This window comes from Heloderma suspectum, chromosome 2, assembly GCF_057233095.1.
Source record: "Heloderma suspectum isolate Gila_16-S chromosome 2, 16-S_ref, whole genome shotgun sequence".
Lineage (NCBI taxonomy): Eukaryota > Metazoa > Chordata > Lepidosauria > Squamata > Helodermatidae > Heloderma > Heloderma suspectum.
The window spans coordinates 380549751-380567353 of record NC_139459.1 but is presented as its reverse complement, the minus strand read 5'-3'; the positions used below and the strand labels follow the sequence as shown (position 1 = coordinate 380567353).

The 17603-nt window shown below is 46.2% G+C and overlaps 1 protein-coding gene across 1 annotated transcript in view; it reads left to right on the top strand.

The window, feature by feature from the left end:
* LOC146356357 (uncharacterized) overlaps positions 1–15139 on the top strand; it is a 29047-nt gene extending 13908 nt beyond the window's left edge. The window contains exons 4-6 of the mRNA XM_084832601.1: positions 2043–2172; positions 6417–6543; positions 14950–15139. Coding sequence (XP_084688727.1) covers positions 2043–2172; positions 6417–6543; position 14950 — 258 coding nt within the window. The 3' untranslated portion in view covers positions 14951–15139. The remainder of the gene's footprint in view (positions 1–2042; positions 2173–6416; positions 6544–14949) is intronic.
* The last annotated feature ends 2464 nt before the right edge of the window (positions 15140–17603 follow it).

Sequence of the window (17603 nt, the reverse complement as noted above, 5' to 3'; positions counted from 1 at the left end):
TTTGTATTGCCTTCTCACAAAGGCTACACATAAGAAACAGAGATGAGGGTGAACTATCTCTTGTGTGGGGACAAGTCAATGTAGTCGTATTGTATGCAGATGTTCAATACGTATTTCTTCCAGTTATCAAAATGCAAAGAATGCTTGAAAAGAAAGAAACTGGGGCAAAAGTCTGGATCACAACAACCTTTCCGGATATCGACTACAACTTGGTTTTTGCACCTACTGCCTTCAGGTTCATCCATGGTTCTTTGACCTTCAAAGTGAATACACAAAAGAAGACCAAATATGACTATTATATACCATTTTCCTCTTTTCTGTATGTGTTTTGGAATGAATCCTTCCATTGTTTGTCTTCAAACCATGTGTTGTCCAAGAGAAGCTGGAAAAGTTGCACAGAGAAAGAGAAACTGGGGGAGCTGCCCCTGGAGGAGCTTGAGAGAGCCCTGTCTCAAGACAGCTTCAGGACCTACAACAGTGTCCAAGCTGTGGCCCATGCTTTAAATGCTGCATATTTATCCCAATCCAAGAAGATAATGATGGTGGGTGGACATAGCAGGCTGGAACACCAGTGGCTGCAGGCATGGCAGGTATTCCATTTTTGTTTTGCAACACCACCACAAATGGTGAAAGACTCGATGTAGAGACGTCATAATATGTCCCAAGCATTGAAATGTGGGCAGGAAACAGAGTCTAATTTTCTCACTCAGTAGTATCCTCAAGGATCCCTGTGTGGAGAGGTCTTCTGAAGAGGCAATCTTCATGGCCCCACATGGGTTGGAGATCTGCTTAGAAACCACCAGGACTAAGGCCTTTCGTGTGATGTCTCCCAGCCACAGATTTGCCCTTCCAACTGTGATCATGTATACACTGACACAGCTTTTCCTTTCAGGCAAGCATTTCCTGACTGAGTTTCTGCTCAGACCAGACCAGGACAGATCCAGCCTTCTTAGCTGAACTTGGACTCTTTGCATCAACCATTTGTCTCTGTTGGTCCCATTCCATAGGCTTCCCCCTTGCAGGGGGGAATCTATGCAGGGGTCTTTCAGACAGGGGAGCTCTCTCTGGCTCTGTCGGTCCCTTCTTCCTCCTGGCTCATGTAAACCTTGGGTCTGAAGACAGTGCTGGGTTATGTTCCTTCCATGATACACTTCTGGCTCACGTTTCCACCCCGTAAAACTTGGGACAATTATTTGGATGTCTGGGTAGCTGCACCAAATGCACACAAACACACAGAGACACGAGAGTTATTACCAAACAACGGTATGTATTGACATTAATAAACAGGAATAGCGGAAGCAAACCATGAACATAGACAAAAACAACAAATATATCCCAAACTTCAAAAAGGCTTCCCACCATCTGAAGGTCTAGATGTGCCTAGGAATGTCTTCATCCTTTCACTTTACACAGAGTTAACCCCAAAAAATGCAAACTCTTCTTGCTTGTCCCAATTCTCTTTGATTCCCATTTTGTCAAAACTCCAAAACAAAAACAACCCAATGGTGAAGGATAACGCATCCAATTTATACACTGAGGGAGCAATCCTATGGCTTCCAGATAGTGGCTAGACAGCCATAGGATATCTAGTTTTCTGGGAAAACTAGAAACCAGGATATCTGGTTTTCTGGGTTCCCAGAAAAATGACTGCCCCCGTGGATGTCAGCAGTGGTCTCCACTAGGTCTCCACTCGCTCCTTGGGGGGAAAAAAATCATGGATGCATCACAAAATATCCTGGTCAAGAAGGTAGTATGGAAGCTGTTGTCCAAAATATATCTGGGGGGCACCAGATTGGAGAAGGCTGCCTTAGCGTGAAAATTAATGTCTCTGGTCCTCTCCAAAAGGCTGAAGCAGAAAGAGGAGACTGCAGAGGTATCTCAGTTGTGCTATCAAAAACCAAGCACTGACATCCACTCGGAGCACAGATGGGATGTTCTTTGGCCCCTGTCCATCGAGGATTAGAGCTGAAAGTGAGAAGTACTAAGATAATGAAGATGCTAGCATCTTTGCTAAATGCTGGTTGTTTTCTCTGTCATTCTAGTTTCACCGTTCCTTAAGAGAGGGACATCTTTCTAATATTTCCATGGATGGACTGTATCTAGATGAGAATGGGGAGCTGGAACCTGACTTTGATATTGTGAATTGGCTGCTGTTTCCCAATAATACTCCAGGTAGAGTGAATATTGGGAGTGTGAAGAGACAGGCATTCACAGATGTAAAGCTCACCATTAACCCAGAAGCCATTGTGTGGTCCAAGCACTTTAATGGGGTAGGGGAAATAGTTTGTGTCACATTATTGATTTTTTAAGCTCTAATAATCTGTTGAATAAGGCATGTGAGATTTCCAGTAGAATGCTATGCCCAATTACCTAGAAGGAAGTCCATTGCGCATAGTGGACTTTGTTGATGAATCACCTGCAGGATTGCATTGTGGGATGGCGGAGAATTTCTCCACAAATCTCCAGGATGCCAAATGCCAACGCATTCGGCCCCCTGAAATTCGTGGGGAAATTCTCCGCCCCCCGCCCCCCCCGGGATGGGACTTAACTCATGCGAATGTCCCTCTCGGCGGCAGGTCCCGGCAGAGTTTCAGTGGCATTTCGGTGGTGTTTTGGTGGCAGCCGGTCTTCCTACCAGCTGCCGCCACCGCCATTTCCCAGTAAAGTAAAAAAAAAAAAAAGTGATAGGCTACGTAACAATTTACGTAGCGTATCATGGCTAGATTTTCAAAGTCAGCCGTGATAGGCTACGTAAATCGTTATGTAGCCTATCACGGCTGACTTTGAAAAAAAAAAAAAAGCGCGTACGCAAATGGTGGCACCCATGGGCGCCACCATTTGCGTTCCTTATTTTGGCACGGGTAGTCTACGTAAAGACTCTAGGTGGTCTATGGAATGGTGAGACGCAACTCCCTCTCCGGTGCTGTGCAGTAGGGCTGTGCACGGACCCCCTGCTTTGCTTCGGATGGTGCTTTGGACCTTCTGATGCAGCCCTGCTTTGCTTCGGACCAATTCAGACCCAACCCGCTTTGCTCCAGATTTGGAGCTGAAGCGATATTTGGACATCTGAATTATTCAGATTTGACATTTTCTCATTGACTTGCATTGGAAAACAGAAACAACAATGAAAACAGAAACAGATTTAATGATAAATACATGACATTTGGCAACCTGCAGGCCCCCATTGAGCTGATTCCACCTGTCAAATCTAAAACAGTTTGGCGTGGTGGGTTTTGTGCTAGGCAGAATTAAAATTTGATTTTGTTACCCCAAACTCTCAAAGCGAAGAGCTATAACTTCTCATTGTTTCCACAGAAGTGCATGACATTTGGGCACCCATCAGCCCCCATGGAGGTGATCCCACATGCCAAGTATCAGAGAGTTTAGCCAAATAGTTTTGCTGCTAATCAGAGAAATTAGGTGTGTAAGCAGTGATTAGGAGGAGGTCACTATCCCTAATCTCTGCTGTAATCTCTGTTTCTTTGAAGTGAAAATAACCCCCTCTTCTAGTACTACTTTACTATTCAGCTTCACAGTGGGCAACCTCAGGCTCTCTTTGGCTGAATGGAATGCGCATTATCTGGGAAAACTGGGAAGGCAGGATGTGCTATGTGCTTTTTTCAACACAAACTCTCAAAGCAAAGAGCTATAACTTTTTACTGGTTGCAAATAAGTACATGAAATCTGGGCAATGGGAAGATCCAATGCCAAGTCCCCAAAGATGCACCATATTGAGCTTGCTTTGCCACACAGTGTAGTATTAAATTTAAATCATATATGTTAATGTGTGTAATGCTTTGCCCCTTGTATTTTGAAATGTGGTGTTGTGGGAAGTGCTTTGCAACACACTGTTTGCTTGACCACAACACAAGCATGTACACACACACACACACACACACACATGCACACACACACGAGCCAAAGTAAAGCAAATACAGAACTACCTACAAGCAAAGAAAAGGGTTCTTATTTTTATATATATTTTGGGAAAAGCTATAGAGTTCAAAAATGGGCACAGAAGGAATACAGGGATTGAGAAGGGGGTGGGGGGAGAGCCAAGAACAAGGAAAGGAAAGGAAAGGAAAGACAGACAGACAGACAGACAGACAGACAGACAGACAGACAGTTTTTAAATGATCTAGCAAGAAATACAGGGAAAACTACTAAGAGCTGAATTGAGAATGGGGGGCGGGGGGAGCCAAAGGGCAAGGCAAGGAAACTAAACTACTTTGTATATTTCTCTTCTTTTTCTTTTTAAAAAAGAGTGTAGAAAGAAAGAAAGAAAGAAAGAAAGAAAGAAAGAAAGAAAGAGAAAACTAACAAGATTGGTAGAATAATTCAGAAGGATGGGGAGGGGAAGCCAAAGAATAAGACAAGGAAAGGAGGAAACTAAAGCACTTTTGAAATGTTTTTGGTGTTTTAAATAATTAACCTAGAAAAGAAAGAAAGGGGAGACTTGAGTTGAAAAGGGCTGGGTGGGAAAGAATAACAAGGGCAAAGCTGCAGTACAATACACACACACACACTACACAGATCTAGGCAAATAACTAACCAAACAGCTCTCTCTAACCACCCCTGTAACAGCACTCTCTCTTGCAATGAAACAAATGCAGGCTGATCTCTCCAATGTATACAGTATTCCCCACCCCTACACCACTGTCACCGATTGGAAACTGCTGGGTGAAGTTCAGCCCTAATTTGGCAACTAGAGTTGCCATTCACCAGAGCTCACCCCCCTTGCCCTCCTCCTCTCCCTTCCCCCCCTCTGTCCACCTCCTCTCCCCCTCCCTGGTCTTTGACAAGTTGATACATTTAGAGACATGCTGTCTGGGCTTCACATGGCATCAAAATAACTCAGAATCTCTGAGGTGGACCAAGGCACTTTTGCAGCGGCCCGCTTCCCTTCAGACTGCCTCAGTGCTGGTCTGATCTGCTTTGGATCTCACTGAGGCACCCCTGAAGCACCCCAATTACTTTTGGAATTCATATTTGGCACGGAAGTGAGGCACAGCTCTACTGTGAAGGCTGACATAGTCCCCGGTTCTCTGGTGGGCCCTGGGCAATGAAACAGGGTGGGAGATGGCTACAGTGTAAGTGGCATAAGACACGTTCTCAGGCAAATCGTACACTTCTAAAAACACATAATTACACCTACAGAACAGCAGCGAGGGCAGCAAAGAAGGTCTTCTTGTTGCCTCCATTGCATCCTCAAGTAGCCATCCAGCAGAGCATTTCTGGCTAGTTGTTGTCATCTTTCCCAGGATTTCCCATGCTAAAGCCCTGGGAGGCCTGCTGTGTTAATGTTGTGATCTACTTTGGGGATCAATCTCTATGCTCACTTGAATGTTACTTGTAGTATGGTATCTGGTGAGGTGTTGAACACATCTTTTGGGTCAACTGTATGGGATCACTGTCAGTTTTGGAAAACTGAGGATGCAGAGAAGATGCTCGTCGCTGTTCAGCGTACAACCTCCTCTCTCGACCCTTACCCATCCTGGCTTATCTGAGCTAGCCAGGAGTACATCCATGGAGTCATGAATGTGTCTTTGCTTGATGGAATGGTTCCCACCATCTTGAAGGAGGGGGTGGTGTGTCCACTGCTGAAAAGGCCTCCCTGGAGGTTTATGCAAACTTCTGCCCACTCACGAATACTGCTTTTCTGGGTAAGGTACTTGAGAAGGCAGTGGTTGGGCAATTGCAGATGTTCTTGGAAGATACTGATTATCTCGACCTGTTTCAGTCTGGGTTTCTTATTTATCTTATTTATACACCACAGAATATAATAATAACCCAAATAATATTTCTCCCGCAATATTCCATGGTGTTTGAAACAATCTTTATCATATATTTCTGTCTGCTCTGCCACCGAGGAGTGAAAGATAAATAATTAAAAAATCATACAAAGAGGAGAGGGGCTTTTCTAGTTCTGGTGCCAAGACTATGTAGCTGCCTCCCTGAACAGTTAACATTTAAGAGCAATCACACTGAGACTGACTGCACAACTATGTTTTGAAGATGTAACAAAGAAATCTGCTTTATATGTAATATAAGGACCACATTCTGACAGTCTCCAGTTCTATGGTCGTAGTTGTATTGGTGCTGTTTGTAATTTTTGTTGTTCTAGGACTGTATGTTAGTTGACTTTGATATTGTTCCTTAGATCTTTCCGTTCTGAAAAGTGCCTTGTGCACATGTATAGAAAAGGTGGCTATAACTGTTGAAACAAACAGACCAAAGAGGTCTCCCTGCCATGTTGTTGTGCATAAATAGTGTTTCCGTAAGATAAAGACTTGAGGTCACTTGGGGTCACTAAGGCTAGAAAGCTTGTTGGGTCCTTTCCAGATTTTATGATTGATTTCCATAGGCCCAAATAACTCTCAGACTTTTTCCTTAGTGCTCCTTCTCTTCATTGTTAGACTGTGCCTCGTTCCCGGTGTGTCAAGAGCTGTCTCCCTGGATATGCCAAAGCGATTCAGGACGGAGAGCCACCTTGCTGCTATGCCTGTGCTCCGTGTGCAGCAGGGACAATCTCCACTCAGAATGGTAGGTGACCTCCGAGGAATGGGCGTTCCCTTGAGAAAACAGGGCAAGTATGCATCTGCCCAGTACTCTCCCCTACTCTGTTTTGATTCCCTCTTCTATTCCTTTCAAACACTCTAGCAAAACTTTCCATGGATGTGTAAGATAAGGAGGCTGTATGAAGGATTCCTGTTGCATGGATGTAACTTAATGGGAGTTCCCTGGAATTAACCACTTCCTGTTCTCATATAGCTCACAGGAACATGGTGAAGACAAAGATACAATAATCACATAGACACTCCCTGAAAAGTGTTTGGCTTAACATGTTTCATAACCCACATCGGCACAACGCAGGACACTGTCTTCCTATCCAGTCAACCCCTCAATCCATCAAGCCCAGCACTGACTATTTCACTCTGACCGGCAGTATCAGCTCCATAAGGTCTCTCAGATGCAGCTTTCCTGCTCTGACTGCCTGAGATCCTTCTTTGCTGATGAGGCCTTGGTTTTAACCTCCTGATCAGAAAGCATGTCCTCTAGAGGGAATGTTTCTCTCTCCCCTCCGCTGCTATGCATTGTTGTTGATCACCTCTCCCACATCCCCATTTTTCTTCCAAATGGAAGAGAACTCTGAGTGGTCTCCCAGCAGGGGCACAGTAACCCCACCCTCTTCCATAGTCTCCATAATCACTGAAGCAGCTTTTCATTGTACATCTTCTTTCCCCCAGTTACAGCACTGAGGACTGGTAAGCATATATACTTACAACTCTGGGTAAGGAACTCCGCCTCCCTCCCTCCCTTCCTGGCTTTCAACTAGGGACAACTTCAGCTCTCCCCTTTAGATATCCTGGCCTTTCTGGGGGCAAAACTTCATGGCTGTCCTTCAGTGGATGTTGTCCGTTCACAGGGAAGTAGCTCTGCAGACCAGGCAGGGGGTGTGCGGCACACCAGGCCAATCTTTCCTACCGGCATCATCTTATCCCTGCTGCCCAATGAGGAGATTCCATAAGCAAACGCCTCCAAGAGAATTCTGGAATTAAAAATGAGACCCCAATGCCTAAAGCAAGCAAGGTTTGCCTTCCGACCCAGGAGTAGTAAAAGTGTCTCATTGCTGAGACAGTACCAGGCCATTAGAGATAAATCATTCACACCTTTTACTGATTCAAAAGGAATCCAGATAAGGAGGTGCAAAATCTTAAATTTTAGGTTATGATTTTCACTTAACAGGGTTAAAGAGGGTACCTTAACTTAGGCTGTGCACCACATCAGTTCTGGGTCCAAACCGAAGCTGGGTGATTTGGACCAAATCGGTCCAGATCCAAATAGGATCCAGATTGGTCTATTGTGAGTGCAGCATTATTGTTCTCAAGCAAACAGTACATACACAGACCATATATACTGTGGAGCAAACCACGATGCACAATGCATATGAAGCATCTTAGGGATACCACCACCCTGGTGCTGCTCTTGGCAGGGGCAGAGGTGGGCAGGGGTGAGGTACCAGTGGGACCAGCGGAACCAGTAGTCAGGCTGGCTTTCCCCCCATCTGGAGGGTGCATCCTGTTCTGGGGCCTCAGCACCAGCACTGCCCTCCTCAGCCATGTGATCCCTGTGGCCAGGCATCTCCAGAAACAGATGGGTGAGTTTCTGTATTCCAGGGATCCAGTCACAGGCAGGCGCTTCCTACCAGATGTATGGGAAGTGGTGACAAGGCTGAGGGATGGCCTAGTACAGCAGGTGAAGACCCTATCCCAGGAGAGGGCATACATGCTGGCCACTATGTGAGGCCCCCATCTCCAGGATGGGCTTTGTGCAGAGAACTCCTGGAGGGGGTGGAAGGAAATCCTGGTGGGGCAAGTGAGGGAAGCACAGGCGAAGAGGCTGGGGCAGGTAGGGATGTATGAATCCCTTACCTGGCTCCGTGCAGGGGCATCCATGGTTGGGGGGAGGTGCTCTGTCCCTCCCCTGGAATCCTGCCTGGCCAGCTCCGCTCCGTGGCCAAGCTGTAGAGCTGCTGGCCAGCTCCGGCCTCCCACAGCCAGACACACGGCCACTGGGCAGCCCTGCAGGGACACAAATGGTGGCTGTTGTAGCTGCCACCATTTGCATCCCTGTATTGAGCCATGATAGGCTATGTAAATATTTATGTAGCCTATCACAGCAGGGGGAAAAAAAACCCAGCATACGCAAATGGCGGTGGCCGCCGCCATTTGTGTACACTGGGGTCCCCCCCCCCCGCTGTGATAGGCTATGTACATACTTACATAGCCTATAACGGTCGCTGCAGGGATGCAAATGACATCCCTGTGTTAGCTGTGATAACCTACGTAAGTATTTACGTAGCCTATCATGGCTATGAAGAGGAGGAAGCGAATGGCGGCCGCAGGACGGCCGCCATTCGCAAAGCAGCACTGATGGGAGCAGGTAAATGCTCAGTTCTGTGTGCCTTTCATGGGGTGGGGGTGGTGGGGACTTTGTCCCATGTGCCTTTTGTGGGTTGGGGGGCCGGGGGCTTTGTTCCACGCTGGATTTCAGGGGGCTGAATGCATTGGCATTTGGCCTCACCGAGATCCGTCACGGTATTCTCTGAAATCCCTAGGATCAGGGGCCAGAGGAGGAGGAGGGTGTGACACTGTGACACCCCACCACTCCTGCTTGGATGCTAAGTTGGTGGAGTAGCTGGTTTTCCTCAAGGTCAACCTGATCCTGCTGGGAAACCCCACCCTCAGGCCCTCGGGTGCATGAACAACACACCCACCCTGCTGTTTCCTCTGATTTTGGCTGGCTTTTTTTTCTGTGAGTCAGGAAGGGCAGTGTGTGTGTGTTTGTGCATGTGCATGCTCATGTACATACATACATACATACATAGTTATTTGTCTGTGCTTTCAGAGCAGTAACTCAACTCTAGCTGCATCAAAGGGTTGCTCCTAGCATCTCTGTGTCTCTTTATGGGTCCTCCACTCATCATCATCACCATCATCATCATCATCATCATCAGTATTGTCCCTTGGCTGCGCTTGCAGTACAGGACTGTAGCTCTGAATGAAATGAATAAGGGGGTGCTGTAGCATCTGTATATCTTCCTCCAACACCACAGATTTATGCCCATATGGAATGGCACTGCTGCTCTGCTCTGCCCCTCTGCCTTCTTGCCTTCCTGCCCACCCTGCTGCACCCATCCCCACAGCTGCCTCTTGGCAGCCGGCTTGCCTGCCTGCCCATGCCCACACAGTGCCCTCATTGCTGCTGCCATCCTCCTCTGCCAGCCTCTGCCACCCATGCCTGCCCACCACGCTGCCCTCAGTGCATTAAATCAACTCTGAACAGGCAAGACACTCTTCTTAGCCTGTCCTGCATGGTTCCTCCACTGCCAGGGGGACTGTGCCAGCCTTGAACATGCCCACCTGAGACACCTGAGTGTTGGCTGGCTGGTATTGCTGGTGGCTATGAACTCCACTGAGTTCATGGTGACTTCACTATGAGTTCAGTGTGACTAATTCCCAGGTAATGTGTACTGCAGCCAAAGAGAGGTTTAACTTTTCTCCCTTTAACTTTTCTTCCTTTGAAGTGTGTCAGGTCATCCAGTGAAGCTGAATAGTGGCAGATTCAGGACAGACAAAAGGAAAGTACTAGGGGCTGGGGGTTGTTTTGCACTTCAGAAAACCTATATGAGAGTTTGGATAGTGTCTTCCTAATTGTCACCTTAACCTTCTGATTAGCAACCCTAATCCCCTCTATGGCTTGGCAGTTCTTGTTACCTTTTGCTTTAGTTTTTGAGAACAGGAAATTATATGCATGGCTATCACAAAAGCCACTGGACCTAGCCATCTGAAATTGGGCAGTTTCAGTCCCTCCATAGGGGCTACCAGGTCCCCGAATTCCATTTCCTGATGTGGAAGCACTGAAAAATGAGAGCTTTTTGCTTTGACAGATTTACTTGAAAAACGCAAGTTTTTCCTGTGCCTAGCACAGATTTCACTGGACCTACCTGTCTGAAATTTGGCAGGTTCAATCATCTTCTTTGGGCCTGCCAGGTCTCCAAATTTCCTGTGTTTATCATCAAACTAAAAAAGCTATGGCCATTTCTGTTTTCCAGCGCAAGTCACTGGGAAAATGTAAAATACGAATAATTCAGATTTCTGAATCTTACTTCAGATCTGGTGTCTGATGCTGTCCAAAGCAAATCAGGGCTAAATCCAAAGTGGCCTCTGAAGCAGGTTGGGGGTGGGTGGGGGGCTGTGCACAGCTCTACCATAAAACATAATGAGACCAGATGGGCCATCAGATAAGTTACTAAAAACCCATTCCCAGTTATAATGAAATACATATAAGATTTTAAAAAGTTGATCTTTTATTGTGAATCTTTACAAAACGAAACAAACTGAAAACATTACAAAACCTAACGAAAAAAGAATGAAATAAAAATAGAAATACAACAACATGTTCAAAATCCTCAGTTTCTAACATTACAATACTGAAGAAAAAAAGATTGGAGAAAAAATGTTACACACACGCTTCAGTAAAAAAACTCTGAATATCCGCATATAAGTCCATTTGCAAGTTACGCCTATACCACTCTTTCAAATGTTGCTAGTTTTGTTAAGTCTTCAGTCCATTGTGTTATAGGTAGGGATGTCGGAGAATTTCTCCACGAATCTCCAGGAGACCGAATGCCAACGCATTCGGCCCCTCGAAATTGGTGGGGAAATTCTCCAACCCCCCCTCCCCCCCCCGGGATGGGACTTACCTCGTGCGAATGTCCCTCTTGGCAGCGGGTCCCGGCGGCATTTTGGCGGTGGCAGAGGCAGCGGCCGTTGCCCTTATTTTCGCCATAGTCTACATAAATCTTTACGTAGACTACCCGTACTCAAATAAGGAACGCAAATGGCGGCGCCCATGGGCGCCCCCATTTGCGTACGTGCTTTTTTTTTTCCAAAGTGAGCCATGATAGGCTACGTAAAGATTTACGTAGCCTATCATGGCTGACTTTGAAAATCTAGCTGTGATAGGCTACGTGAATCATTACGTAGCCTATCACATTTTTTTTTTTTTACAATTTACTTTTTTATTTTGCGGCCAGGGAGATGGGGCACTCCCCCCCGGCCAGAATTTCAGCGAGGGGGGATGGGGCGCCTCCTCCCCGGCCTGAATTTTGGCCGGGAGGGGCGGGGCGCCTCCCCTCACTAAGAATTTTTTGGGGAGAAAAGGAGTGCCTCCCCCCCACCAAAATCAGCTGCGGGACCAGGTAAGCTACTTTCGTCCATCCTTAGTTATAGGCGGTGAGCTTTCATCCTTCTAATATTGTAGTATCAGTCTTTTAGCAACCAAAAGGGCGTGAAAAATCCATTTCCATTAATCATCTGTTACATTCCAAGAAGTGGGTAAGTAGTTTAAAAGAATATTTACATCAGTAAACATTAAAAAGCCTTCTAATACAAAATTTATCTGCACAATAGCTTCCTCCCAAAAGGAGGTGGCCGTTGGGCATTTCCAAAACATATGAATGAAAGAAGCATTGACTGCATTACACCTTCAACTCTTAGCCAAATTTGACAAGCCTTTATTAAAAAGATGTTGTGGAGTCCAACAGACTCAAAATAAGAGATTTTGCTGAATAGGGTGTAACCGAAGATCCATTGAAACTTCCGATACAGACACCAAAATGGCAGTCCATTGATTAAGAAAAATAGGACGTTCCAATTCCCTGTTCCATTCCAGCTGTAAATCACTTGTGTCATATTTATTCATTCATAATATATGTTTATAAACATGTATCATAGGTCAATACATCTGATCAGCTTCAATAAGTATTTCCAATAGCAAAGGAGACTCGGAAGGAGTAAAGCAGGAAGACCAAATCTAGATACCAACAAATGTTTCAGTTGCAAGTACTGCCATTCCACTGAAGCCGGCAAATCAAATTGATCTTGCGAAGTTGAAAATACCAAAAACTCATCATCAACCCCCACTAATTGATCTAAAGTAAAGATCATCTTATCGGTTCAGGTCTGCCATAAAAATATTTTCTTGCCAGGTCTTAAATATGGATCTCCCCATCAAGTCAATTTAGCATGGGGAAAAGGATCAAACTGTAATTAACGTGATATTATTTGCCAAACTTCCCTAAGTGCCAAAATTGTGGAAGGAGCTCTGTCTACCTTAATATGCCGAGAAACTAATGCCGTCCATTTAAAGAGAAGCTCCAGAGAAGAAGAGAAGATACGTATAAGATAACAAGCTCACAAGACAAAAAAATACCTGTAACTTGTCAAAGTGTAGTAAAAATGTAACCTAAAAGCCATTGTATGTGTCTTAAGGAGCACGTAGTATTGTAAGAGCTGTGCATGCCTGGAATGAGTGGACAGTAACCCTAAGATAAGGTTGCTAAGCAAACTGCTGGCAACTAATCAAAAGTAAAATGCTGGCTGAGGAATGCAAGATAAGCAATAAAACTGTAGCGCGGGAGATGCCCAAGGTCGACTCTGCTTTTGAACATAAACTCCTTTGTCGAACTGTTTGCAAACAATAAAATTGAGTTAGACCCAGCCTAAAGTTGACTGTCCCCTTTGGGGCAAATTGGACTAGCTTCCAGGGGGCGACACTAGCATTTTGTGCAACAAAAGAAAGCGAAATGTTTGTGTAAATCTGTTGTTATGCATATTAATCTCTATAAAAAGCTTCAAAGTTCAACAATCTTATTTAAACATATAAGGTTTTAAAGTAGAAATGCTACAGTACCTTTGGATTCTTAGATTAGAAAGTTAATTGGTAGTAAGCATAGTTTTGAGGTATTTTATAGCATCCAGAAAGTATATAAAAGAGATGCGGAACATGCAACAGTGGGCACTATGCCTTAGGATCAGCTTCCTTTGATGTGTTGCCTGTATAATCACCTTGGCAAGCTTGATTTGGTTATCACTGAGAAAGGGCAAATGTACTTGGCTCTGCTTACACAGAAGCCTTGCTTAGAAAGATGATGGAGGTTTCATGTGTTTGAATTTATGCATGCATAGGGATGGCAGACAATTCCACCACGGATCACGGTGAGGCCGAATGCACTGGCATTCGGCCACTCGAACTCCGTGGCGGAACGGCCTGCCCCCCCCGCCCCCCCACGGATCCCCCCTGGGATGAGACTCACCTGGGGCGGATCTTCCAGGCGGTGGCAGCTGTGGCGGCGGCAGCGGCGGCGGCTAGTCTTCTGACTGGCTGCCGCCGCTGCCATTTCCACTCTTGTAAAAAAAAAAAAGAAAGAAAAAGAAAGACGTGATAGGATACGTAAAATTTTATGTAGCCTATCATGACTAGGTTTTTTTAAAAAAACACATGACGTGATAGGCTACGTAAATCTTTACGTAGCCTATCGTGGCTGGGTGGGTTAAAAAAAAACACACGTATGCAAATGGCAGCGGCCATAGCCGCCGCCATTTGCATACGCGGGTTTTTTGTTTTTGTTTTTACCCAGAGCCCTCCGCGGCCGGAAATCCAGCTGCGAACGGCTCTGGCCTGGCCAGGCCTGGCCGGCTGCTCCGTGGAGCTGCCGCAGAACACAGCCGGCAGCGGAGGATTCCAGGGGGAGGAACGGAGCCCCTCCCCCTGCTGAGGAATCCGGGGGGAGGGACGGAATGCCTCCCCCCACCATCAACATAATCCGCAAACAGGTGAGTGACTTTCGTACATCCCTATCATGAGTGCTTGAATTTAGTACCATTATGATGATACTTTTGTGGTAAAGAAAAAAGACAAAACTTGTCTGAGAGAGAGTTTCTTAAGAAATAGAATTCTGTATTATCCATATGGAGAGTGAAGCATTAAACTCTAGATGGTAGCTGGTTTTAGGAGAAATCTGGCTTTTGAAGAGAATCTCTGAATCAGGGCCCTTGTCACAGGTGGGACTCTTTATGTGCCCCAGAGAGAGATGCTAAGCCCAGGCTGTGATATGCTGAGGTGTTCCTGTACCTGCCAATTGGGAAGGAACAGGTCTCCCAGCAAAGGAAGGCCTGGGTGATGCTTGCAGGTGAGGCACTCCTGCAGCATCTACCTTGGCAGTCATGGTCTGCCCTCTGGCGAGCCACTTTGGCCAGCCAGCCTGCCTTCCCTTACTTTGCTCTCCCCACAACCCTCCTGTTCCTGCTCCCTCCCAGTGCCTGATAGTAGCAGCTTGAGGAGTCCCAGCTGTTGCCACGGAGGAGTCACTTCTCCCACAGCTGTGGCGTGCTTCCCTCAACAGCTTGGGCCCTCCACAGGCAGTGCTCCATGTTAACTGCATACTCACACCCAGCTCCCTCTTGCCTCTCTGCCTGGGTGTTTTCAGCAAGAGGAGAAGGAGGACTTGACCCAGTGAGTCCTGATGGGCTGTTACAAGAACACAGACAGTTCTGCATGTACGACCAGTGTTAATGATGCTACAGTCACCCTCTTTCTTTTCAGATGCAGACCACTGCCGCAAATGTCCAGAAAATCAGCATCCAAACAAGGCCCGTGATGAATGTATCCCCAAGGAGGTGACCTTCCTCTCCTATGGAGAACCGTTGGGGATCATCCTGGCTTCATTTGCAGTATTCATGTCTTTAATCACAGCCTTTGTGTTAGGAACCTTCATTAAATACCTAGACACACCAATAGTCAAAGCCAACAATCGCGACCTCTCCTACATTCTCCTCCTCTCCCTCCTGCTTTCCTTTTGGTCCTCCATTCTGTTCATTGGCCACCCAAGGAAAGTGACTTGCCTTCTCCGACAAACAGCCTTCAGCATCATCTTCTCAGTGGCCGTTGCATCTGTGTTGGCCAAAACAATCACTGTGGTGCTGGTCTTCCTAGCCACAAAGCCAGGGAACAAGGTGAAGCAACGGCTGGGGAAGAGTCTGGCCAACTCCATTGTAATTTCTTGTTCCAGCGTCCAAGTTGTCATCTGCTCCATCTGGCTGGGTATCTCTCCACCCTTCCCAGAGTCCGACATGCACTCCCAGCCTGGACAGATCATCCTGCAATGCAACGAAGGATCTGTCGCCATGTTTTATACTGCCCTTGGCTACATGGGCTTCCTGGCTGCCATCTGTTTCACGGTGGCTTTCCTAGCCAGGAAGCTGCCTGGGGCCTTCAATGAGGCCAAGTTAATCACTTTCAGCATGCTCATCTTTTGCAGTGTCTGGGTGTCCTTTGTGCCCTCCTACCTGAGCACAAGGGGGAAATACATGGTAGCCGTGCAGATCTTCTCTATCTTGGTCTCCAGCGCTGGGTTGCTGTGCTGCATCTTTCTTCCCAAGTGCTACATTATTGTACTGAGGCCTGATCTGAATAAAAAGGAGCATCTCATGATGAAAACCAAAGATGGGATGTTAACATAGTTAGAAATGAAAAAAAAAAAAAGAAATCTATCCCCATTTCAGTCTAGATAAGAATCACATGTTCTGATAGTGGCAAAAGTACTATGGAACAGATCCAGGGCCTGTTACTTTGCCGTGGGTTGCAGTTAGATCCAGGAATATAGGGAGGCCTTCAATGAAAGGACGGGGAGCCCTGGGAATTTTTTTTGAAACGCTCTCTTCATGGTGTCACATCACTCTAGCAATGTTTCTCTTACATTTCTTAGACAAGGACTGATATTGTGACCGGTCCAGTGGGTACCCTTAGAATTTCCCATGAAAGCTATAGATTAGGACATGGGTGGTTTACAGCTCCCATCATCCCCCACCATTGACGATGCCAGTCAATGCATTTAAGGGCAGGGAACTGGTGGTCTAGTGTCACCTGTGTTGCAGCTAGGAATGGACAAAAGTCACTTATTTTCGCCGTAGTCTACGTAAACAGCTACGTAGACTACAGCGACTAAATAAGGAATGCGAATGGCGGCTCCCTATGGGGGCCGCCATTAGCGTACGCGCTTTTTTTTTTTTTTAAGTCACCCGTGATAGGCTACGTGACAATTAACGTAGCCTATCATGGCTGACTTTGCAGATCTAGCCGTGATAGGCTACGTTAATCGTCACGCAGCCTATCACGGGGGCATTTAAAAACAAAAAACAAAAAACAATGGAGTTCCCGGCTGGGCGAGGCGGGAAGCCTCCTCCCCGGCCTGAATTTCGGCCGGGCGAGGCGGGAAGCCTCCCCCCCGGCCTGAACTTCGCGGGGGGAGCCGCGAAGCGCCTCCCCCCCACCGCGATCAAGCTTCGACGAAAGGTAAGTGCCTTTCGTCCACCCCTAGCTGCCCCCCTTTTTAAAGGGAAACTAACTTTCGTAGTTTCTCTTTGAACTTTTTGAAGGCTGTTTCCTTTGTAGTCTATGAATCTCTAGCAATTTTCATCTGTGTGCTTCATTAGGGTAAATGAAATCAAAGCCTTGGAAATCATAGAATCATAGAATAGTAGGGTTGGAAGGCGCTTACAAGGCCATCAAGTCCAACCCCCTGGTCAGTGCAGGAATCCAAGTCAGAGCATCCCTGACAGATGGCTGTCCTGTCTCATCTTGATTACCTTCAGCGTCGGAGAGCCCATCTTCTCCCTAGGGAATTGGTTCCATTGTTGTATTGCTCTAACAGTCAGGACATTTCTCCTGATATTCAGCCGGAATCTGGCTTCCCGTAACTTGAGCCCATTATTCCGTGTCCTGCACTCTGGGATGATCTTTAAAAAAAATTTAATTTTTGTGAACCGCCCAGAGAGCTTCGGCTATTGGGTGGTATAGAAATGAAATAAATAAATAAATAAATAAATGATCAAGAAGAGATCCTGTTCTTCCTCTCAGTGACAACCTTTCAAGTACTTGAAGAGCGCTGTCCTATCTCCCCGCAGTCTTCTCTTCTTAAGGCTAAATATGCCCAGTTCTTTCAGTCAAATGCAGCTTTTTATCTGAATGATGAAATTACAAATCAAACTGTACACTGAGCTGATCACAAACAAACACACAATCTACAACAACGGGAGTTTAAGGCTATGACAAGCCTCACAGTACTTTTTATTGCAAGTCTTTAACTGTCCAAAGTTCCAGTCCATGTGCAGAGTGCCTCTCAAAAGTCTGAACAATGATAGATCTAAACAAAGAAGGCTTTGGGCCATAAAAATGGGAAGTTTTCAACAAAACCTCTC